General features: G+C 36.1%; 1 protein-coding gene and 1 long non-coding RNA gene across 5 annotated transcripts in view; one reads left to right on the top strand and one right to left on the bottom strand.

Annotated features, from left to right (window-relative positions):
* The window catches only part of LOC136853183 (uncharacterized), a 38,741-nt gene that overhangs the window by 4,357 nt on the left and 8,790 nt on the right, over positions 1-25,594 (top strand). The window contains exons 2-3 of the long non-coding RNA XR_010857381.1: positions 6,014-6,197; positions 25,203-25,331. This is a non-coding gene — a long non-coding RNA (uncharacterized lncRNA). The remainder of the gene's footprint in view (positions 1-6,013; positions 6,198-25,202; positions 25,332-25,594) is intronic.
* Positions 9,957-25,594, bottom strand: part of BicD (protein bicaudal D) — an 81,032-nt gene continuing 65,394 nt past the window's right edge. For 2 of the 4 annotated variants that reach the window (XM_067128531.1, XM_067128528.1), the window contains exon 15: positions 9,957-16,279. In XM_067128531.1, coding sequence (XP_066984632.1) covers positions 16,165-16,279 — 115 coding nt within the window. In that variant the 3' untranslated portion in view covers positions 9,957-16,164. The remainder of the gene's footprint in view (positions 16,280-25,594) is intronic. The other 2 variants (XM_067128529.1, XM_067128527.1) reach the window with 1 other exon arrangement.

Raw genomic sequence — 25,594 nt, 5'->3', positions numbered from 1 at the left:
AATGCATTTACCTTATAATGAGTTCGCTCCTCCCTATCTAAGAATCTGCACAGTTTTGATGTTGAAGTTATTAGTGTCTCTTGGAGGCAGGATTCATACTGTTGAATTAACACCTCTTGATTTGTTCATTTCTTTCCAATGTTATAATTCAATGACTGGTTGTTGTAAGGTTTTTACTGTAGCTTGTGCTGTACAGTATCTATAACGTGCTATAGTTGTTGCCAGATATGTTGGGAAAATCATTAGTTTTTGCCGAATTTGGTATTTTGCAATTGGTGGTAGTGTTGTGGAGGAGCCCTTGTGTATGTTATGGTCATTATTACAGTCTGACCGCTTTAATCTTGCACTCTGTGGTCTGGCAACTCCCGTGGTCCAGCACTTTTTTAGTTCATTGAATGGCAATGAGGATGGTGCCACCCACTTTGTTCACAACTTGCTGCAGCAACTGACAGCAGCAGTGTGTTTTGACAGTATGGTCTAGCTCATTTCTTACATATAGCTGCATATTTACCCATTCAGGATGCCTCCCAAGAGAGCAAGAGTTGCTGATGAGCTGATGATGGTGCCAGAGGTAAGAAGCATAGCATAAATATTTATCTATACAGGTACCATACTTGAAAAGGTTGAGTTACTGAAGAAATTAGAGGAGGGAATGTCTGTAAAGACTTGGCATTGGATCTTCCACTGTGTATGACTTAAGGGAACGAAAGCAGCAGATTTTTGAGTGTTTTTGCTGAAAAGAAAGCCAAAAAAGTATGAATTGCTGGAAAACATTGAAAGGTGCCAGAGGTTCAGAATTAGAGAGTATGCGCTAACTTAGTGAAGGTGTAAGCTTTGTTCTACCTTTGATAACACAGCAATATGTATGTGGAATAAGCTGGCAAGACTGTTTAAATAGGCTGTTATTTTAGGGGCTATTTCTGTCCTCCAGCATTTTCGGTGGCCCGGGAGTGACCTGGTCTTCCGTGTGCTGGATTGAAGAGGTAGGACTGTACTCTGAACCTAGTCTTTTTGTTGGATTTCTGTACGTTTGTTCATAGAGGAATAATAGGATTTCCTTACGTTTGGTTTTGATTTGCTTCTTAAATGGTTATTCCAATCCTGTCTTGCATTATTTTGTACTTCTATGAGCATACTGTGGGTTATTTATGGTTGTTTTGACTACACTATACATTTTGTTGTTCCAGTTCCATCCAGTTCTTTGCTCAAGGTATCCACAGTAATTGCATGTAGGGTCATACAGTACATCCTTATTTTATGTGAAGTTATGTTATTTAAACTTGATTTTTTCTGCATTTAGTGAGATTCAGCATTTTTATTTTTGGGGTGTATATTTCCAGGTCTCTTCCATGTTAGCACATATTTTGTAGAGAATCTGGTACATACTTGTGTTTCTGTAAATTTGTTCCTTTCTTCTTCATATTTGCATAAAACTTTCCAGTGGATGCAGATCATTGGCCCATTTGCAGTGACATATGCCTTTTATTTTTCTTAATTGATAGGTAGTTTTCCTGACTTTTGAACTGCAAACTCATTTTCTTTTCTCTGAATGGCATTTCTTTTGATGGTTGTCTTGTTAATAAGTTTTCCACTTTTTATGATTGTACCTTTACCCTCTGTTCTAGAAGTAAGGTAAGAGTTCAGGATTTCCTATTCATATAATGTTCATCAACAATGGAATTTAGTTTATTCATCTTGGGATGCAGGTTATTACAGCCCATTCAGGTAAATTCCTGTGAATGCCGTTAAGTTACAGTTAAAGGAATCCTCATTTTACAGGCTTTTGTCATAATGCTGACAATGTTCCCATTTTCCTGAGATCAAACTAGTACTGTGAGCACCTAGAGAATTGATCAAAAAGTCATCCGTGATAATGCAGAAAATAAAAGTGGGGAAGAAAAGAAAGAACACTAATTGATTTAGCTAGAACAGTCATTTAAGTCAAAAGTACAGAAGGAGACTGGTTGCATGCTATTGCCCGTCTACCCACAGCAGGCTAGGAGCCTAGGGTGAGAGAGTTAGTTTTAAGAAATACTTTACCTTCATTCCTGCTTCTTTTCTTCCATCAGGCTGTCCAACCTCTCTCTGGCTATTTCTTGGTACAACCGGGGGTTTCCCCTCTTCCCTCTTAGATCCCCATACTGCATATCATCTCGTTTATTTACTAGGTTTCATCATTTTGCTATTCAGCCACTCCATCTTCCTCTCTTCATGGCCAGTGGTGGGGTTTATAGCCAGATTTCATGATTCACCAAGTTGAACAATCTCTACTCTTAACAGGGCTTGTCTAAGGAATTTTTTTCATTAAAATGGATATGATCAATTAGTTTTTATTTAATGATGAAAACTGTAGTTAAACTAAAGATGTTGAAGATTAGGATGAAATTTTTTGGATTTGTGTCCAATATTTGCCATTTGTGGTCGAGTGAAATTTGGGCATTGATTTAAATTGTTTTGGATTTACTGGGTTGTGAGAGATGATTATTTATCCAATTTCTTTATTTTTTATTGATACCTAACATATTGATAGTTAAACATCTTAAATTTTTTCATTCCAATATGAACCTTCCAGTTCAGATATGGGGCAGTCTTAGGTTGGGTGCCTTGTTCTGGGATGAAATTGTCATTGTTAGATATGTGTACTTGTATGCCATAAGTTTCTGTATTGTAAGAAAACAATGGAATTTTTTCTGGTTAACCATTCATTTCATTTCTGTGGTCTGAAACAGCTACCTTCAGTCTTGAGTTTTCAGTATGAAGGAATGTGCTGTTGAATTATTCAACACCTTATTTTGACTTTGCCAAATTTTTTTCTTTGTCAATGCTTATTCGTCCTAATTAAGAATGATGCTTGCAAAACTAGAAACAAAGAGCCTCTTGCATGAAGGAATGAACCTGTGTAATTGATAGAAAGACACTTTCAAATTAAAAAATGATACATGGATTATTAGGACCAAAGATTCCTTTGCTAACATGAAGGATCCTGGTTATATAGCTGATACTACAAAGGAACCTTCAGAATAAAAATCACACGTGGAATATTAGAATATTAATGGAGCTCTTAGTTGCAATAAATGTAAGTACCATACTAAGTATGTCCAAGAGACAAAGACTCCCTTCAAAGAAGACCTATCAAGCGAGGAACACTGTACACAATTGATCCTCTCTTGGATACAGGCAGTCTACTCGACCATGCAAGTTTATGAAGTTCCATAGATGAGGAGACATGCTATATAACCTCATCCCCATGTCTTTCCCCCAATGTGCCTTGCTTAGCAGACTATATATTACTGAAGGTTTTCCTTAGTCAATTCTGCCCAAGCTGCATTGCTGTGCCCTTTACTTTTCACCTTTTCCCTTCAGTGTTCTCCTAATTGGCTATCCAACTTTAGCTTTACCTTGTTCCAGTTTAATCCTATCAGGAACAAATCTTTTGTGCAAGCCTTATTTGAGTCTAGAAATGTTGGTGTGGTTGTCTCATTAACCAAATAATATTGTAATAATAATTTTAGAACTGTCAATCCATATTTGAGCCTTTCTAAGTTAACCTAAGGTCCATCCTAAAATACAAGGGAGAAATGTTGCCCTTGAAGATAGATGATCACACTTTTTGTTCTCTTTTTGCAGAAGTCAGGTTTGTATTGGTTAGTATTTGAGTCAAGTTTGGTACCCAGAGGAAGAGATCCAAAATTCTATCATTGTCTTTTAGTGTATAACATCCTTCTTTCTTACTATGCTCTGTAGGGGATCTCCTGTTGAGATCCCGTCTTCTGCTGCAAGGACTACTCTTGGACATTCCCTCTGGCTGCTAATTGAAGGGAAGTTGGGTCTTGGACCATGGCAGTTATGGCTGATCTGCTGACTTGGCCTGTGACGAGATTGGGGAGGGCCTGCTCCTTCTCTGACATCTATGAGGTGTCCTACAGAGACTAGGAGTCACTGAAGGCTCAGTGACCTATCCTGATTCATCTGTCCTTGGTAGCCATTTTATTAGAAGACATGGCTACTGGTTCCTAAGCTTGGTAGTGGCAGTGCCCCAATGTATGAGCTTTCTAGTGGCTTGTCACTCACTTACTGAGTTGACCATACTTCTTTTTAAGTACAGTAGGTACAGCCTGCACCCTGTGGCTAACACTACCGCTGCCATCCCTCCAAATTCACCAGATCTCGCCCAGCTGATCCATGAGCATGCTTGTGACTACACTCCTGATCCTGGCACTGAATCACAGTTGGGTTGTAGAGTGACTATCACCTGGATGATTGATGATTGTCCCCCTGTGCTCAGTGCCATTCTTGACAATCTCATGTCAGGTACTGTCCCGTGTGGGTCTGGTTTCTGAAAGCATGGTCTTGTAATTAGGTTGTAGGACCATCTTGATGTCTTTCAACTGTAGATCATTGTACTGCCTGTTGAAGACAGACTCCGTAGTTCTCAGGGCAGATACCAGACAGGGTGGTTGTGTTTTTTCCTTCCACTTAGGTGGGAGAAGGTGTTTTACCTTTAGAACCGCAACAGACAAGAGTTATAGAAAGACTTCTAAGAGGTCATTGGGCACATTTGTAAGCACAGTGGTGTCAGATTGTTGATAGAGTGAATCCCAGGGTTCATTTTTGAAGCAAGCCATTTTTTCACCTGCCCTGGTCCTTGCTAGTATTGGGTGACCTGGAGGAAGTTAATTCTTTGCTCCCCAGATCAGGGAACGATTTACCCTCCAGCCATTCCTTCAAGCTCATGAGGGCTCAGGTACTTGTATCCTGCAGGTGGGCTGTCAGTCTGTGGACTAAATAATATCCTGTCTGAGGCTTCTGTCTAAAGAGATTTCTTTCTTCTGCAGAAGATTAGGTGGAGGTTTGGAGGTGGTTGGTGTTTGGGAGGGGAGACCAACTTGTCACATCGTCTTCAGGTGTGGTTGGTCACGGTCGAAAGATTCAGTGCTGTTTATGGTGTGTTCTCAGGACAGGTTTCAACTGAGAATGGTCTTTGTGGAATTTGCCGATGCTTGCTTCATTCCTCCTTGCTTTTTGAATAGCAAGGTCAAGGCACTGGTTGAGAAAATGCTTACTGAAAGGTAGGACACCTTGATCCATCAGTCTAATGTATTTAGAGCCCTTTGTTGGTCTTGACAAAGGACCACAGCCAAGCCTTAAGGACAGCTACATTGTTGACTTTGGGATTGAGGAAAGGCCAGGCCTTTTTGAAATCATAATCTAGTTTCCAGAAGTCTTTTTTTCCTGTTGGAAGGGCCGTGACCCTTCCTAACCCTTTAAACCTAATCTCATAAACCTTGGACTGAAAGGCAGGTAAGAGGAAGAAGGGAGATGGATGAGAGGCTGGCATTCCTCTTCTATTGTGTCTGAAGTAGAAATTCTAAAGTAGAAAAAATGACTTGAAAAGACAAAGTGAAACTGATCAAAATGGAAAAGACAAAATGTTAAATGGAGAAAGATTAAGCAATTCAAGCTAAAACAAACTCCAAAGTAAAGATCTTCAGCAAGCCTCCAGAACCTAACCACTCAGTACCTTCAGTGAACAAAGTCCTTTTAAATTATCCTGTACTTTATTCATATATCCACTGTAAAACTCTGCCTTTAAAGCTGTATGGCTTTCACAATTATTAATGAATACAATGAACCAAGTCACCTGCAAACTTTGACATTACATATGCTAAGCCTTTCAAAAGGTTACAATAGAAAGTCTTCCCTTGCTCATACATGATAGAGAAGATGGCAGTTCTGTGTGGTAGAACACCAGCAGTCATGTTCCTTGGACAATACTTCCCCAAGAGTGTCTTCATAGAAAAGATGGAGGTTTATATTTTTGTAGAAACAAATCACACTCCCTCACTTACCTATCACTCATTAACTACCTTGTTATAAGCCCCAACAAGAGAAGGTGTATACATATAAGACATAACAGGTTTGAATCTGTATAATGTAAATGCAATTCATTAATTAAAATTATCTTTAAATGCTCATAAAAATATAAGTATCTTTCAACTGTTCTATATTTTAGATTGTGGAAGCCAGGTGTACAAATGTGTCACCCCATCAAGAAGCTTTGATCCCACTCGTAATGAAGGGCTCAGAATCTGCACTGGAGTTTTCAAGTCCTTCCCAAGTATTTAAAAATTGAAGTACACAGGGTACCACTTCTCACTCTTTACACTGACTTAGTAACTGTAAGAAGAGAAATACAGGTAAGAGACATTTATAATTAATCTTTTACCATTGTTCCTAGTTAAGAGCCAACTTGATTATGAATTGGTAAATGTAAAAAAATTGAAAAAGGTTTTGTTTTACTATTTACCACCTCTGGTAATGTGCCAAGCACAAATCTGTTGATACTTATACCATCATAAATTTATGTACTGTGTATATTACCCATAAACATCATCAGCAGCACACTTGGAACATAAAGATGTAACGGCTCTCAGTATTGAGTTTATACTGAGAGTGCTGAGTCTCCATGTGGTGTAGGATTTGCTTTTGTTTTCCCAACAGCTGCTGTTTGCAACATGGTTTGCAGTAATTAATATATTTCAGCAACTAGAACTTTCAGCTTCCTTCAAAATTGTCCCTAAAAGACTTTGGTCCAGCAGATAATTTTTTATTCCACAAACAATATGAAGCTGGTATAAATGGAGTACAGACACTACCTGACTTACAAACTTGTCACGTTCTGGGCGGCCGTTCGTATCTTCAATTGCTCATAAGGGTGTTTTTAATTATTAGTACATAATTTTTGTTGTTGATTACATCCCTCGAGTTAACTCAGGAGTCATAGAGTCTGAGTTAAAGTCATAGAATATACTATTTTCTCTGTACTGTATTTTGAAATTATGCAGTACAGTATTATAAAGAATTACTTTGGATGTTAGAAATGTAAAAAGAATATGAAATTTAGATTTATCCAATATTCAGAATTTAGTATTTTTTCCATGGTTTGGAGAGAATTTTACAGGAGCAGTGTCTAATATTGGAAGTTCACAAAGTAAACAATGCACACTGCCATTTATTAACATATACTAAATGTTTCCTATGGGGAGAGGAAATATAGAAAATGGTAATTCATCAAAGAACAAGTTAAATTGGGAAGATAGAAATAAGTAGGAATAATTTACGAATATGAATGAGTATTCTTGTGACTGTAAGGAGAGTACATGGTAGTTAATTGCGAGAATACTTGGGACAATCAGGGAAGGGGTTAAAGGAACAGGTTCTTCTTCTTCCTTGCATTCTTCTGTACTTTGCAAAAATTCTTACTAGCAGAATAGGCACACTGAGCAAAAATTTAACTTGGGGTGGAAAAGGTAACCGCTTCAAACACAATTATAACTTCTTACCCAGTGTGTTTGTATCTCATGATTGTTTGTAAGTAGGGTGGTGACTGTAGTAGTAAGTTTTATCCCTGCGCATAAAAGCATAGAGGAAATAAAAGATTCAGTGGACCCCCCACTTTTACTTACTTCACTTTGTCGTGGATTTTTGTGGAACATATCTTTTGATTTCACGCGGGAACTTTCACCAATTTGTGAATTTTTCTGTGGACCTTATCTCTAAAATTATCACCAATTTGCTTTTTTTCATAGAACAACATTGTGTATTCACTAATTACTGTATTTTTTTCACTAAAGGATATGTATACTGAGAGAGAGAGAGAGAGAGAGAGAGAGAGAGAGAGAGAGAGAGAGAGAGAGAGAGAGAGAGAGAGAGAGAGAGAGAAGAGAAAGAGAGAGAGAGAGAGAGAGAGTGCCAAGGTGTTTACATCAAAGTCTAACCACAATATAAATGGATTCTGTAAGTAATATAATGTTTTAATGATATTTTGCTGTGTTTTGTCATTTAAGGATATGTATACAGAGAGAGAGAGAGAGAGAGAACTGTGGTGTTTATACATCAAAGTCTAAGCACAGTATATTAGAAGACATGGCTACTGCCAAGTTTATTTATTGTACTCTGCTTTCAGTGCAAGTTCCTTCTTGACATTTTGCCGTTGCACAGTAACTAGCTGGGGACGAAACTTGACAGGCGTGGTTGAACTATAGCTGGAGAGGAGAGTAAGAATGTTGGTTCTGAGTGGTGCCTACGTATGAAATTCAGATTTTAAATATTTTAACGGTGATTAGAGATGAAACATCAACATTGATAAAATATTCTCTTGTGTACTGTTATAATATGTGATAATCGTAGTCAACTAAACTAGTAATGAAATACGGTACAATGAACCAGACAGCCAAAAATATGGCAACATGTATGCACTCGATCTTGATCCTGGGATTGTTTATTTTTTTTTTTTTATGTTTATGGTACATTAATTGATATTTCATTAAAGGATATGTACAGTACAGTATTGATATACGGTAGAGAGAGAGAGAGAGATTGATTCTGTTGTTGGAGAACTTGCTACTGGTGGTTTTGAGTTGCCTACATATGAATATTTGGATTTTAAATATTTTTATGGTGATTAGATCAATATAATAGTGTAAATGGATTCTGTAAGTAGAACAATGTTCTATTAATATTTTGCTGTGTTTTTTCATTAAAGGATATGTATATAGTACTGATAGAGAGAATGATAGGACAAGAATATTTTAATAAATTTATGGGAGATAGGACTAACCACAAAACAACTAGGTCAAGTACGACATAAACCAAGAACTTACGGCACTAAATAATTATTTTTATCATAAATTTGTACGTAATTACAAAAATACTAACATGACGTAACAAACCTAACACTGTTTTGGAGGAATATGTCTTGTTCTAAACTACCCACGTATTTTAGATATGCTCTTTACAGTAGTACTATCCTAAAATATGTACTGTAGAGTAAATATTTCAAAATCATCTTACAACACAGCAAAATATCAAAAAATGTAGATACATTATGGTCAGTACAATAGATGATGAGCGAAAGTTGTGTTAGGCAAAAGAAAATGTGCATGTCTGAATTATACAGGTATGTAATGTTGTAAGATGACTTTGAAATGATATTGGGGTGTTTTGGGATGATAATTTGAGGTATATTTTTGTTTGAACTGTCAAGTTGGGCCATGAACTGTTAAAATAGGCGGTTATAAGCATTTTAGGGGTGTACTTGACAGTATATACTTAAGAGTAACAGTTGTAAGAGGGTAATGTAAGATGACTCTTGGTGTTTTGGGATGATGGTTTGAGGTGTATTTTTGTTTGAAATATTAAATTGCAATATGATAATTTAAGGTATATTTTTGTTTGAACTATCAAATTAGGCAGAGAACAGTTGGAATAGGCAGTTATAACCATTTTAGTTTAAGGGGTGCAGGGTATTTGGCTGTTATAAGCATTTTCAGAGGGGATTTTGCATTTCCACAGTGGGTTCTGGAACCTATCCATAAAAAAAAGAGGGGTTTACTATGACAAGACCAGAAATACCTATTCTTGTAAGCAGTATTTTACTATCTTGACATATTGTTAATGAAAATGGTCAGCTTTGTGGGAGTGAATCTGACAATAGTAAGTTAAAACTAATTAAAGCCACTATTGTATTATGGTGATGTTCATTCCAAAAAGAATGCTGTACTGAAGGAATGACATTCATCAGACTGGTCAAAATTGTGTGACCTATGGGTATTTGATGAATAACATCTGATGATACAGATAAACATATTTCAAAATATCCGTCCAATTTGTAACTAGCATCAAATGTAAAGTTTAAAAATATATACTTGAAAGAAATTTAGTCTGTATAAGAAATGTTCAGTTAAGTACAGTAACATTCCTGGAGTAACAAAACTATCAACTCTTGTCTGGTTTAACTATTATTAAATACTGCAATACGGTATCAAGCTGTATTGGTGACTAATTTCGTGGAGCCAGATTTTATCAGTAGCGTGGTTTGGCATCAAGCTGTTGAATGCTCTCTCAAAAACGTGTACAGAAACTAAATTCACTGGAGTCACAGATAAAACTGCCACTTAACTTTTCATTTTATTGTAAACAGGTCCTATGATACAAATAAGTTTACAGTCCTTCCTCAGTGAAGAGCAGATACAAAAGTAAAAATACTGTGAGTGCCACAGTGCCTGCAAAAGAAGCGTGATGATGTTCAAAGGTTCCGAAGACCTTCTTGAGATGGTACAGTATGTTGGTTTCAATACAAAATGCATCACTTTAACTTTTTCGTCAACAGTGCATATGTAAAATCTTGATTCACTGAAATACATCATTCAGATCTGTCAGTCTACATTTTAAGGAAATTGATGAATGAATTTTTCTAAATTTTTCCAAATGCTGTAAAAACAATTAACCTACATGTAACCTGACTAGACTAACTCTTAAATATGTTTAATCTATCTTTATAAAAACTTTCACTTTTTACTTTGAAAAATTACATAATACATTCACAGATGTTAGTGTAGATAGACAAAATTTAAAATCTAATTTGAATATGCACCATACTACCCATTCACAGTGTCCAAAACCAACGATTGCATAATTCATCTTGCCATGTTAAAACGAGTATCTGTTTGGATTAAAGACTGGAGTCTTATTGTTAAAACGAATCCAGTTCAGAATTTCCTTGAACCAAACTCCAAGCTACAACAGCTTTTAGCATTAAATTTTTTCAGGAAAAGATTATGCTGAGATTTCCGATTAAATAACAAAGACTTGTTTAAAGTTTCACTTGCAGTGAGAAGTGATACGCATATGGCCAATAATGCATGTAAAAATAGAGTGGAAAATAAAGTACAAAATTGTTTTGTAAACAAGACTCCCACTATGATGTAAAGGATCATAAAATATACAAAAAGCCGTTATAAAAATAAAATCCATAGCGTGTTCCGCAATGTGGCCTTTGTGAAGTTGACAGAAAACGAAAACCATGGAAAGCTGCTTTTTTTTTTTTATATATATTCATCACTCACGTTCACAGCAGCGTTCAAAGATAACCCACATGTATGACGTAACAGCATACACAAGGCTTACAGTCCAAATATTATCGACTTACATGTGGCAGTATCTTAGTCATCAAGTCATAACAGTTTACAGAATTAAATTAATCTTTCCCTTTGGTTATTGAACACATCCAACTTTTATAGCTGTAATGAATGAAATACTGTTTGAAGTTGGCAATGGCAGCCAGTTCAGCAAACGATCAATTCAGTTTAAAAAAGAATGATATACGAATAGTGAATGCACATAGCTGAGAGAGTGCACAAGCTCTCTCTCGGCTATTTCACCGTACCATCTACAACTGATACTTAAGGTACATCCTGGAGATACACGAGAACATATATGAAAACAGACAATATTTGCGTGCTTTAAATTAATTTATGTGCTAATGAAACATTGTCTATTATTTAAAAAAAAGGTGTTTTGAATTCCCTGAAGTGAAATCAGGGAACGACATACAAATGCTGGAAGCTGCACCAATGAAAACCGTTGACCATGCCGATTATTCCAAGAAATATCACATAAACTATACACAGTGAAAGCACAACTACATCAAATCAAAATAATTGGTTTTTACATTGGTCTTAAAGCTAATAAATTAGGCAATATGAAGTAAGTTACCTTGCCCTCTCACCATATAAACCATTCATAACATTCATTCCGGATATAATGGTATGACATAGCGACCCTGCAATGATAGAGTTATCCACAGCTGTGGTCTGGTTAAACTACTTAATAATAATAATAACAATTATAGTAATGTGAAATAAACCTGAAATGAATTCCACATCCTTTAAAATGAAACAAAAGCAACCTGTAAATTATAAGAAATTGTGTTAACTTGTTAAATTGTGGAAGAGAAAAAGGTGACAAAGCAACAAGAAAGGATTGTAATAAAATTCAAATTATCTTGAAAAGAAAATCCTATACACTATCATAAATTTAAGTAGATACACTTTGAAACTAGAAGAAATAATTTAGAAAATGTACAATTAGATTGCTTTCAGTTCAAAAGACAGGAAAGTAACATCAACCATTTAGAAGGGATTTAGCATGTAAGTCTAACAAAAGTGCTACCTTTTGAGATTATCCATTAAATAAATCTTGGTACAAACAAACAACAAGAGTATCTTTGGTTGCAGAAAATAAAATATCACTACGAGACTGCACAAAGTTGCAGAAAAAAAAATTGAAATTAACCAAAGTGTAATAACTATGGACATTCCTAAGCTACTGTATGTAAACCTTTGCAAACTTGATATTTTATTCACGTCATTTAAGAACGGAGTGTTTCAATATAGAGGACGATTTTCCATTGTGCTACAAAAAGAAAAGTTGGAACATTCACTGCATTACTTCATACGCAGACAACTCTTCAGTAAATACTAGACTGAAAGGTACATTAAGCATCTTTTTTCCTTTAATTATTAATGACCATGTAAAGATGGCAAATGAGGAGTATTAATATACTTATAAGGCAGATGGACTACAATGTAAAAATGTGAATGGGAAATATACTGTAACACTAAGCATTGCAACTTCACCTCATTCAGGAATTACCTTAAATTCGTGATGTACGTTTGATATGTGATTACAAGAAATACAACCAGTTTCACTACGGAAAAGCAAATTACATAAAGCACTTCTAGAAACACTTCCACTCCACTGGCAAAAAAAAAAAAAGGAACAATGGACAACCATCAGCACTTTTGCATTATATGTTAGCCAAGCCTGGCAACGTTTTTTTTTTTTTTGACATAAAATGTAAATTATGGAAAAATGACTATGATGCACCTAAAGACAATTGTCTATAAACATAACATTAAATGTGAGACCTCCTTGTGCTTCCATGCTAACAATAATTAATTAACAAGTAATATTTGTCAAACAAATACAAATTTTAAGACATGTTTAAATATCCTTGTTTTTCAACACATTCCAAATCTGGCTGAAACCAGTGTAGCTTGAGAACTCTTTGCCCTATGGTTCCAGCTGGGCTCAAAAGTGTTTTCCACCTACCCCTTCAGTATTTCATGCTAAATTGTTCATTCTACCCATTAAATAAATTTAAGGGATTGATCTACCAGGGGAAACCTATAACTAAACAATTCAAAGGAAATTGTGTGGTGTACAGTTATTCGGAGCAATTTGGACTTCCTCAAAAATACCTTCCTAAAGTCTCATTTACAAGCTACACCAGCCATATTAAGACAAAGTGGCTTCAAGGTAACAGCAAAAATAGCTGCAAATATGTGATCAGTCATCTCTTGTGATAAAAACTGCAAAGAATAAATATGCCAGTTTACAAAGTTTGGCCATACCTGTAAATTCCCAATTCTGAACAGCTGCTACTTCACAGAGCTGCTCGTATAACAAATGTTCCAACAACAGACACAAAGTAAAAGTCACAGTGGAAATTACTGTGTTAAATCCTGATTCAAAAAGCCAAATATTGGCCAGTTAACTAATACAATATATCAGAGGTTAAAGATAAAAGGTTAAAGATTCATCCTCAAAAGGATCATTTTCTGAGTATATAATGAAAAGGATGACATTATGAGCAGAAAAACAGTGAACACAGTTTCAGGAAAAAATTATTCAACAATATTGTAATGAAAAGTAAAAAAAAAAAAAAAAAAATGTAAAGCCAAAAGTTAAATGATATTCATGACTTTTCATACATATACATATATGTTAAAGCACTGAATTCCAGCTGGATTCATGGATTCAACAAATTTATGTATACACTATTTGTGAATAAATTTTTCATACATTTCCCCACTAACATACTTCCAATGCCTTCCTGCGTAACCTATAAAATATTTACAAAAATAGCTGTCATATTTTCTCAAAATCCCAAAGTAGTAAGTGTGTTTTGGAAACTACAATACTGAAGCACAGTACAATGTATGCTTGGCATCAAACAATTTACTCTCTGTACATAAGATTGTCTGTATAACAATTTATAACATTTTTTTTGCAAGGTTAACCCCTCTTTTAAAAAAGATAGCTGCAAAACTTAAATTTAGTATAATCCCATAAATATCACTATAAAAAACAGCTACTACTTGTAGCAAATATAATAAAGTATGTTAATAGGAATTTACTTTATTTCCTAGGAAACTGTATCTGATGTTTGTAATGTTAGCTTTTATGAACCTGTATATGTACAAGAAAAATATTGATTTACTTTTACTGCATCTTCTGGTTCATACCAACTGATTTACTACAGACCATTCAACATAAAAAGCCTGTGAAACTGCACAATAAATGCTACCTTCACAATAAAGCTTTTAAATGTAAATGAATTTAACAGCAAAAAGCAAGGCTGGTCCTAAGTCATGTGAATGGCCAACACAAAAGGTGGTTGAAAAATTGCTACACTGGTACTCTTTACCATAAGACATTTTCTATAACCATGGGTGAAAATTATCTATCTGCAAAATTAACATTGCCATGTTTACATGAAATCTTGATCATTCCATAACCTAAAATGTTCAAATCTTACCGAGGAGGGCATTGAAAAAGTTAACAAAACTTTTAAGTCAACAGAAATTCCCTGCTCTTCATGACAGTATGCTGTTGCAAATGAACTGTTTATGCAAGAGCCCAAGTCACTGTTGCATTGAAAACGGGAAGGAGAAATAGTGCTCAATTCAAATTTTTCAGGTATCAGGAAATTAAAGACTATGTAAGTACATTAACTTGAGCAGGTCATTCACAAAACTGGTTCATGACCTGTAAAGGTACATGGCAGCCATAACAGGAACCTGGTCAAGACTTCATGGAGTTACACTGCATGGTACTGACTGTCTGAGAATATGCACCTTAAGTTATATACAGATGATAAATTGCAAGTCTGGTCATGTTATAGCTCTGAGATTCATACTACCAAAAGTTGAAGTGAAAGTAACAGCTACTTTCCCACCTGAGAGCATCAGTAGATTGTTTCCTTACTGTTTACTATTCTGTTAAAAGAAATGCAATTTCCCAAAAAACAGACAGTGGTTGAAAATCCTCCAATATGTAAGGCATGCTAGAGATACGCAGACGTTCAGCACTTCAACATCGTATTAAGAAGTGTCTTCATTCCATGGCAAAAAACCCAGAAGGTTATCAGAATATTACAAATTTATTTCTCAGTTACCATTTTCCCACAATATACTTTACTTGCATCTTCTGACGTTATTTCTCAGATGTGACGATGAAGTAACTGGTTTCATGATTACAGAAAATGTGTACATGTGCCAGTTTTTTTATTTTTACTCCTTGTCAGTTTATCTTTCTTGGACTAATAATACCTTGAAAGGCCTCGTATGTAGCACATGTATGAATGACTTTAGTAATTAAAGTCTGGTAGTAATTATCTTTGAGATTACATGATACCTACAAAATTAAAATCAACAATAACATTTAAATGTCTGCATTTGTTGCATTTAATGAAAAATGATACAACAGATTTCAACACAACTTTATGTAAGAAAGCTTTGTCTATACATATATTCAACACTAATACCTTGCAAGATTAATATAACTGTGATTTCTAAAATTAATATCATTTAGACAAGAAGGACTTTCTCAGTTTGTCATTTAAAATAAATCTCTCAATTGTTTTTCCCCAATTTTCTTATATGCTATCAGGTATCTGTTAACAATTTTGTAGGTCAGCCTGAAACTGGACGTCATATAACACTCAAATCTGTAAGTCTGGCTTTCTGGAATGATAAACGAAAACTATTCGAGTATCCGTGTAAGTAATGTCTAATAAGGATAATTTCAAAACTTGGCTTTGGGCCAAAAATATTTTATACTGAAGCATTAAAACAATTTAATCAACCTTGTGAGAGTTTAGTGCGAGTGAAGAAACACACACACTGACTTACAGAAGAAATTTTCTTCAGTGATCTAATTATTAAGAAAGCCACCAGGTATGAATATAAATTTTCCAAAAATTGAACTACAACTGCGAAGACTGCATTCTTCCCAATAGACTCATAACCTGGCACCAGTACAGTACAGGAGCACTTAGAAAAATCAAAATTTAACTGGCCAGCAATTTTGTTAACATTATACTAAGGGATCCAATATGGACTGTATCCACACAAATTAGAAAAAAATAACAACCAAAGAAATTAATTTACAGAAAGTTTTCTCAACTTACTGAGGGACAAACCTAAGCAGATTTAAAATTACTCCCGGTTCCATGACTGTCCCCCTATATAAATACTCTTAATAGTTTTCACGTCGTTGGTAGTGATGTTGTGATGAAGCACCATGAGGCTGGTTGTTGAAACGGGAACCGTGCGCTCGCCCCCGACTGCCGGTGTGTTTTCGTAAGTGCAGTCTGAAATACAAGATGTTGAATGTTTAAAAACTTTTCACTTTCCAGTCAATAGGTCAGCTCATAAAACTAAACAGTAGTAACCCATCAAAAAACTGCACCATAGGTGTAGTTTGCTCCTTTTAAGCAAACATTTATGCCATAAGCCAACTATTAACAAAATAAAATAAAATGCCCATTTCTTTGAGTTGTATTATTATTATTATTAAAATATCTTTGAGCTGTAATCACTTAGCTATCTGACTGAGAAGAGTGTGCCCTCAACCTGAGTGGATTACACATAGGTAACTGAAATTCCAAATACAGTTGACTCCCGGCACTTGCGAGGGGGTGCATACCAGAACCCGCGGCGGATAGTTAAAATTCGCGAATACTTGACACAACTTTAAAACCGCTTATAACTGCCTATTTTGATAGTTCAAACACCAAAAACCCCTCTAAAAATGCTTATACCTGAGTATGTTAATAGTTTTATCACAAAAAATGTAATTAGTCATAAAAATATTAAAATACAGTAGTTAGTGAATATTTCAATGTGAAAAATACCGTGAACAGGCAAATTTTCTGCGAATGATGTGTATTTAACCAACCTTTAGTTTTTCTTAGGTACCTTGTAACTGGATTTCTAGGGACAAATGGTACACACTGGACCTTATTAAAATATCTACAGTGAGGTACCAAAGCATACTGTCCTTTTAAATATTTTTTGATTGCCGTCTCTTAGATATACAAAGTACATCACTATATTACAGTATGTTTTATATTTCTTTGTTGCCATCTGAGATGTTGAGATGTTTCTGTGGTACAGTATTGGGTAAAGAATGTGGGCACTCAACCTTATCTCCCCCCCTCGAGTAGGACGCCTTGACGAGGTGAGGGGCTGAGGGACCCTGGCCTTTGGGCCTGGGTCCTGACGAATCATCCTACGTAGTTAGTTTTTGGTTTAAATGGCATGGACATTTCCACATTCGCAAAATTTTACTGCTTAGGTGAGTCTGAGGAGGGATCGTTTTTTGGAATGGGTTCGCATTCGAAGCTAATTGTGGGAGTTGTTGTGGTTGAGTCACCACCCGATATGGTTTGGACCTAAGAGATGGTGATGAGATTTTTCCCATTGCTGTCTTGAGGGCGGAACCATCTCCGGGGATCAGCCCATCGAAATCCAGGGGGGGCTGGTTTTTTGGAGGTGGGACTCCTGGCTTTTGTCCGGAAGCCCACCAGTACAGTTGAAGTGGAGAGTCAGCCCCATTAGCAGGGGCAGAACTCCTGGCAGGCAGATTGGTTTATACCCAGGCCACTGCAAGCGTATTGGTGCTATCCTGAAAGGGTAGGGTATGGGATGGACTGTTGGGAGTCAACTCTCACTTGTGCCATTGGTGGAGAATGCGAATACCTGACTGATCCACGTTACTTTCTTGATATAACCAAGCAGTTTTGGGTGGGTGGATGAGCCAGTTTGTGTGTGGTGGTCTGATATGTGCATGCTTGGTATCTTGGGATCTCTTTGCGGGGTTTGGCGGTGTGTTGGGGTGGGGAAGCTGGGCAGTAGAAGCTGCCCAGTTTTCCCTTTTTGATGTGCCTTCGGGGTCTGTGCGGGGCTCTTGGGTGTTGGGTGTGCACTTTTTGGACTTCTGCATGTGGACTGGTGTAAATTTATGGATTTGGCTATTAGTTCTCCCTCCCCTGGATCTGACGACTTAAGGGGACTGGCAATGACTTCTGGCATGAACATGGATATGAGCTTGGCTGTCGGACAGAACCAAACACTGAGACACCAGGGTGTTAGTAAATCTGGTGGATTTGATTCAAATTATAGGGTCCTTTATTGCACTAATGTAGGCTTGTCATTAGATTATGAATGTTTATACAGTGTAGTAAAACAATTAGGCAAGGTGGAAAGAATTAAATTAATTCTAGAAAAAGATAAGCAGTCATTTTCTGCTTTTGTTAAATTTTCCTCTCCCTTGGAAGCTAGTGAGGCACAACAAAGACTCCAAGGCCACATTCTAAATGACTCTGTTCTCAGCACGAAAGTGTTTTCAGTGAAAAACTTAAATGATGAGCCATTTGATTTTATTTCTAAGACTGAAGAACACGGACCAGCCCCATGTACCAGAGCTCTTCCTCCCCATTTATGGCATGTTGCTATCTACAAGGAGGGAGGGGAAAATTTAATAAAAGCTGCTGAATGCATTGAGAGCAAGGTTAATTCCATTCCCATTGGAAATTTAAAATGCTATGGAAAGAACCTTCTAATAAAAGCTGGTAATGAGACTCAAGAAGTTCTGCTATCAAATTTTAAACTTCCTGAAAGTGGAAATATTGAATGTATTTCATCTCACAGATTCTTTAACACACTGAAAGGGGTAGTTTACTTAAGAGACTTGCATGTTTTTAAAGAGGAGGAGATTCTCCATCGATGTCCTCCTTGTGTATCTCGTGTAAAAAACTGGGTGGGGATGCAGCTACCCTTTTAACCTTCTCCAATTACCTACCTGAAACCATCATTGTTGGCCATGAGAGGATGCAGGTTAAAAAATATAAAAGAAATCCTAAACAGTGTTGCAAATTATTTGAATATGACATTCAAAACTCTTGCGAGAAGAATAAAAGATGTCCTGTGTGCTCTGCAAAGCATGATAATTTTGATGAGTGTGAAGCAGCCCGATAGTTTTTCCTATGTAAGTGTGATCACCCTCCAAATTCTAGGGCTTGCCCCAGATATAGATTTGAACAAGTGTTGGCAGTGGCTGAAAACAACATGTCAGCATTAGTGAAGCAAAGCGCGCAGTAATGGGGGCAAACAAAAGTGTCAATTCTACCTATGCTTCTGCAATAAAACTTATGAAAAATTCTAGCAATGTAAGGCCATCAATAACTGCATCTGATAGTACATTTTATAAACCTGCTATTCCTCTGACTGTAAATAATAATGAAAATCTCCAAACTGGTCAGAAACTTTTGTCGGCAAGTGCTTTGGAGTCCAATCCCAAAAATTGTACTTCCAGAAGCACAGAAAATTTATCTTCCAAAGTTGTTACAAATGCCACCTCTATGATAGCTGCCAATTCATCTCCAAAAATAAGTGTGCCAAAATCAAAATTCAGGAAGATGTTCTAAAAATACTTCAAACAACAATAAGTTAAAGGAACAACCCCAATTAGATAGAGCTAGTTGAGAGCCATCAGTCATCACAGCCACAAACAAAAATAATAACAAAGCTATAATTACAACTATCAAGAAGCGCACACGAAATACTTCCCCAAATAATGATAGCTTTACAATAAAAACTTCGAATGGGTTCAGTGTTTTGGAAGAGATCTCTCCTCCTAGAAAGTTGGTTCCAAAAGTAGATTCAGAACAAAAACATCTGAGTTCAGTTCAGTCTTGCCACCCTAAAACAAATAGGATTAGTGATGCACAGAATCACAGTAGAAATTCTGAGCATCAGGATCATAATAAAAAATATGAAGATCAACCAAAGACCCTGAACTCCAATTCAGATGAAAAGGGATTAAGAAAACAGTCTCTTATAAAGGAGAACTTCCCACTCCACCCTAGGAACAGTACTTCCCCTCCAAGGCGTGGGAAGTAGAACATTTTACCACCTTAGCATTCATGCTCGATACCCTTCAGTGGAACTGTAAAGGTCTCAGAGCTCATACAGAAGACCTTAGAGTTTTAATGCATGATTTCAATCCAGGGATTATATGCCTGCAGGAAACAATGTTAGGCAACTCTCCTTATATTCCTGGACTAAATTATTCAATATTTAAATCATATCCCCCAACTGGTGATCATGCCCATGGAGGTGCTGCAATTGTTATTAATAAATCTCTACAGCACTCTGCAATACAACTAAACACAACTCTACAAGCTGTTACTATTTCAGTCATTTTGGAAAAGAGGATAACAATCTGCTCCTTATACCCTCCACCAGACCTTGCTTTTAACATCGGAGACATCAGTCCTTAATTGACGAACTTCCAGCTCCTTTACTTCTCCTAGTGATTTTAATGACCACAACCCCCTTTGGGGAAGTCAGTTTTTAGACAGTAAAGGGAAATTAATCGTAGACATTATTGGCAGGAATGATGTTACCGTATATAATAATGGGTCAATGACCTTCCACAACATTCATGATAATCATTTCTCTGCACTGGACCTTAGTATTTCTTCAGCAAGTATCCACCTTGATTTCAACTGGTCTGTTAATGAAGATTTAAATGGAAGTGATCACTACCCGATCCATTTGAAATATGCTGTAAATGCTCCATCTGAAGTTTTACTTAAGTGGAAGGTAGAGGACTCAGACTTGGATAAATTTAGTAAGGGTGTCAATCTTATTCCCTGGTGGAATAAGACATACGGTATTCTGAGGAAAAGTGACTAGGAAGTGCTACATACATTACAAAACTAGTGGCTCCCCTCAGTCTAAATTAATCTACAACTGTGCTTTAGCCAAGCAGTGGCACTTTTATGAGAAAGCCAAAAGAGAATGTTGGCTTTACTATGTTAATGGAATAAATTCCAAGACCCCACTAAGAGTGGTGTGGTGCAAAATAAGGAAACTGAGTGGAAAATTTGTTGTCTCACCATTACCCTCATTAAAAACAAATAGGAAAATACTTTTATAAAGTTTCCAGCCCTAACAATTATTCTCCAGAATTTCAAAGAATTAGGAATTCTGAAATGACTCTGAAATTTGATTCGGGAAAATCTGAACCATACAATTGCCAATTTTCCCTAGGAGAATTTCATAAGGCGCTCTCCTCAAGTGAATCCACAGCTCCAGGTGAGGATACAATTGTATATGAAATGCTTAAACACCTCCCAGATGATGCCAAAAAATATTTACTCAAGATTATAAACAAAATATGGGAGACAGGAATCTAACCCAAGGACTGGAAAATATCCATAATTGTTCCTATTATAAAGCCTAATAAAGATGCTTCCCAAGCCACCAGCTATAGACCAATAGCTCTTACCAGCTGTGTGTGTAAGCTGATGGAGAAAATGATAAATACCAGACTAATTTGGCACCTGGAAACCAAAGGATTAATATCGCCATATCAATTTGGTTTCAGGAAAAACCGCTCCACCCTTGATCCCTTGCCGAGGCTGACCAACCAAATCCAGCAAGGATTCGCCAAACAATGTCAGACCATCAGCATATTTTTTGACTAAGTGAAAGCATATGACACCACCTGGAGAATTGGCAGCATGAAACAATTGCACAAGATGGGCATATGTGGAAGAATGATCAGGTTTATCCTCTCCCAACCTTTTATGGAGGAGGAAGGAGTTCCCCAAGGAAGCGTTTTAAGTGTAACACTTTTCAGTGGCAATAAATAGTGTGGTTGAAAAAATCTCACCCCCTGTTAAATGCTCACTTTTTGTTGACGACCTTGCAATATACTGCACAGGATATGATTCCTTGTCTCTAAGTAAACATTTGCGAAGTATTAATGCTATTACTAAGTGGGCTGATGAGAATGGTTTTAAATTCTCCTCTTCCAAAACAGTTGCAGTAAGATTTACCAGGTGCCAGTGTGTGGAAGAGGTTCCCACACTTAATCTAAAAGGGTCTGTCATTCCTTATGAAAATAAAGTAAAACTTCTGGGGATGACTATAGACCATAAATTAACATGGGCCAGCCACATAAATGCCCTAAAGATTAATGTTAAACAGATGACTATAGACCATAAATTAGCATGGGCCAGCCACATAAATGCCCTAAAGATTAATGTTAAACAGTCTTTGAATATTTTAAAAGTTGTTTCTGGATTTAGTTGGGGGCCTGATAAGAAATCCCTTCTGAGGCTATATGACTCTGTGTCGATCTAAGCTAGACTATGGCTGTCAGATTTATTCCTCAGCTTGTAAAACCAAGCTAAAGGAACTGGACATTGTACACAACATGGGGTTGAGAATATGCTCAGGGGCTTTTAGAACTTTGCCTGTTGAAAGCATATACGTTGATACAGATCATTTTCCCCTTGATCTAAGAAAGCAAGAGCTAGGGTTGTAATATGTGGCTAGAATGAAAAGTGCTCCCAAAAATCCCTCCTTTCAAGTACTAAAGGAAACAGACTCTCGAAATTTTTCTTGTGCAAGAGTTTCTAAACCATTCCAAATTCGACTGAATGAGGATGTTAGGAATGATCATCTGAAATCCCAGAAAGTCCTGGAAGTAGAATATCCTGTAAATCCTCCATGGCTTATTCCAGAGGTATTAGTATGTAGGAAATTGTTTAACAAAAAGGACTGCACTGAAGAAGAGATCATGGGAAAATTCTTAAGAGCATGATGTTACCCATGCTAGTTTTACAAAGAATTATACAGATGGATCAAAGTCAGATAGTGGTGTTGGTTGCGCTGTTATCCTTGGTGATACAGCATACACGGGTAAATTGCCTGACTCTCCATCAATATTTACTGCTGAATTAACAGCTGTAGTCTCTGCCCTAGATTTAGTTTTTCAAAGTAGTCACTCTAATTTTGTCATATACTCAGACTCTAGAAGCACTTTAGAAGCTATTGAAAAATTTAATAGCTTTCATCCATTAATTCAGAAAGTTCAGGAGTGGCTGGGGATTCGCGGAAACGAGATGGCAGACAGGGAAGTGAAAGTTGCTAGTATTTATCAGAGACACCTTTCAGAAAAGTGCCTCATACAGACCTAGAAGGACCTATTAGATCTTATGCTTTAAGTAAATGGCAAGAAAGGTGGACTTGTCCTCTTCTTGCCAATAATAAAAAATATAGAAATATTAGAGATAATATACCGCTGTGGTCTTCGTCATTCCAGCTTGACAGACAAAGAGGTTATTTTAACCAGATTAAGGATTGGGCACACTCGTTTAACCCATCAGTTTATTTTAGAAGGAAGTAGCCCTCCAGCGTGTGCTTACTGTGAGGAGACACTAACAGTGGAGCACATTCTGGTGGTCTGCTCCAGATATTTTAACCAAAGAGAAAGATTTTTCCAGGGTAAATACCTCTCTGATATTTTGGGAGATGAAGCAGATATTTCTGCTATCATCGCTTTTTATCATTTTTTTTTTTTTTTTTTTGTGTATAAAATTTTTTAGTGATATTTGATTTTTTCCTAATATATCTACTACATCACACAGAATTTTAATGACTTTAAATTTTTTATTATGTATACATTATATCACATCATTCATTGAACTTCATATCTCCATTTATTGGTCACTTTATTTATTAATCATTTCCTTCATTAATTCATAAATTCATTGACCTTACAAAAATTTATTTTCTCTTCATTATGGCACTGAATAGCCTTCTTGGTCCCAGTGCCTGGGCTTTTGCCCTAAATATCATACTGTACATCCATCCATTCAACCTTATCTGCAATCATAGTCATCCTAGTTTCTTTGGTCCATTTTGATGGGACTTGGCAACCATGTCTTTCTTGAGCCATCATAATTATTTGCACCAACCTGCCAACAACTTAATGCTCATAGTATTTATTACTTTTTTATTTAAGCATTGAGTCAAGAACAGCTGAATCTAGTTAAGCGTGGAGTACCCCATATATGAAAGCGTAGGTTCATATGTTAGCAAAAATACAAATTTCTTTTTAATTTGGTATTTTTGGTGACTCCATCTTCTATCAATGATTTCTTTGCTTATTATTTGATAAATTTTTTCTAGGCCTTCACTTCCAGTGTCATTTTTAGATTCATTAATTCACTGAGGTATCTATTTGCTGTAAAAGTTATGCATTATTTTGCTTTCAGCTCTATTTATAATTTTAAATTTGTTTTTTAACAATATTTTAGTAACAAATACACTTTGAATTAGCCATTACATTATATTGTGTTTTGTTTCTATAAAGCTTTTGTAAATGTGGTAATTGATCATGAAATTAGTTTTGGAACCATGCCACTAGCACAAAATTAAATTGGAAGGGATTCCATGTGCTACTTTTATCTTTGGGTCAAGTGTAACAAACAGTGACAAGGTGTACATCTTGCAGTAAATATTTTATTAATAAAAAGAATGACAGTTTGATAACGCCTTTTTTTTAATCACTTGTGCAGTATTGCTAAAATTTTACACTCCACCTGTTCATTACTAAATCTGAGGGGATTTAGTGTACTAATAAATTCAAATACTCAGTGAGGATATGTTTTTAATACCTAGGCTTAGACAGTGTAGATGGAAAAAGAGGGAAAAAACCTCAATATATAGTTCTTATTTATAGGTATTCCCTCTGAAGAATTAAGAAATGAAACTTGCAAATGGTTTTTTCTTGCAGAATGTTGAGCTTTCATTTTCCATTTTTCAGTTTAGGACTTTTCACTGTATCAGTCTGAGAAACATGTTAGGTATGTGGTCTGGAATAGTCATGATCTAGTTTAAAAACTAAACTGCCTCATTCATGTTTTAATTGAGACCTGCCTCTTTTGGTTAGATTTTGATCATTTTTAATGCTGAAAAGCAGTACCAATATGCAGTAAATGCACCTCACTGTCAAACTTCTCAGTCCTCACACTGTTGGAATGTGGAACAGCCTCCCAGAGGATGCCCAGCAGTTGGAACTTCAGAAGTTCAAGCGAAGATGCAATGCATTACTACCCTAATACAATTCTTGTCTTTTAATAATTGATCTTGTTTCTGTATTCCTCATTACCTTGTTACTTCTTTCTAATGAATATCTTATTCTTTGGAAGCTTGAATTTCAAATCAGTGGTCCCTGTGGGCTTGTTCCAATTTGTAGGGTTCATCTGAAGAATAATTTTGATTATAATAGGTTCAACAATTGATGTTCAAAGTGGTCATCTTTTCCTCAATGTCACACCTCAGATCTTTTGGGAAAACTGAAATTCCCACCAAGTTTAAATGGCTTGCTTTTCAAAGGCTGTTCTGTTTCCTTTCAATTCCTACTCCTTACAGATAAAGTGCAAGTGCTGAAATCTACAAGCAGTGTGGACACCATCATAATGCATGACATGGCCTCTTGAAATTCAAGAAATGGTTCAAGCAGAGGCAATGGCATTGGAACTACTTAATTAACAATTTGAGGTAAACCATGGTCAACAAATCAGAACTTTGCAATATGTATGTGTCATAGATTTTATATACCAGCATAAAGGAATTTTGCAAATAACTTCTTAAGTGTTGAAAGTCCATGATTACCAAAACTTTGGTTCCCCACACAATTACTAAACTATTCTAAACTATATTGAATTGTTTAATTAATGTAAACTGTATTCAATCAGTTATTATTAATAAGTGCTTTAACTCAATCATTTTGCTTGTTTATTTAGCTCTTCCAGCACTGGCCT

Source organism: Macrobrachium rosenbergii, chromosome 26 (genome assembly GCF_040412425.1).
Source record: "Macrobrachium rosenbergii isolate ZJJX-2024 chromosome 26, ASM4041242v1, whole genome shotgun sequence".
NCBI lineage: Eukaryota > Metazoa > Arthropoda > Malacostraca > Decapoda > Palaemonidae > Macrobrachium > Macrobrachium rosenbergii.
Note: the sequence above shows the minus strand (reverse complement) of the source record. Positions and strands in the feature narration are given on the sequence as shown.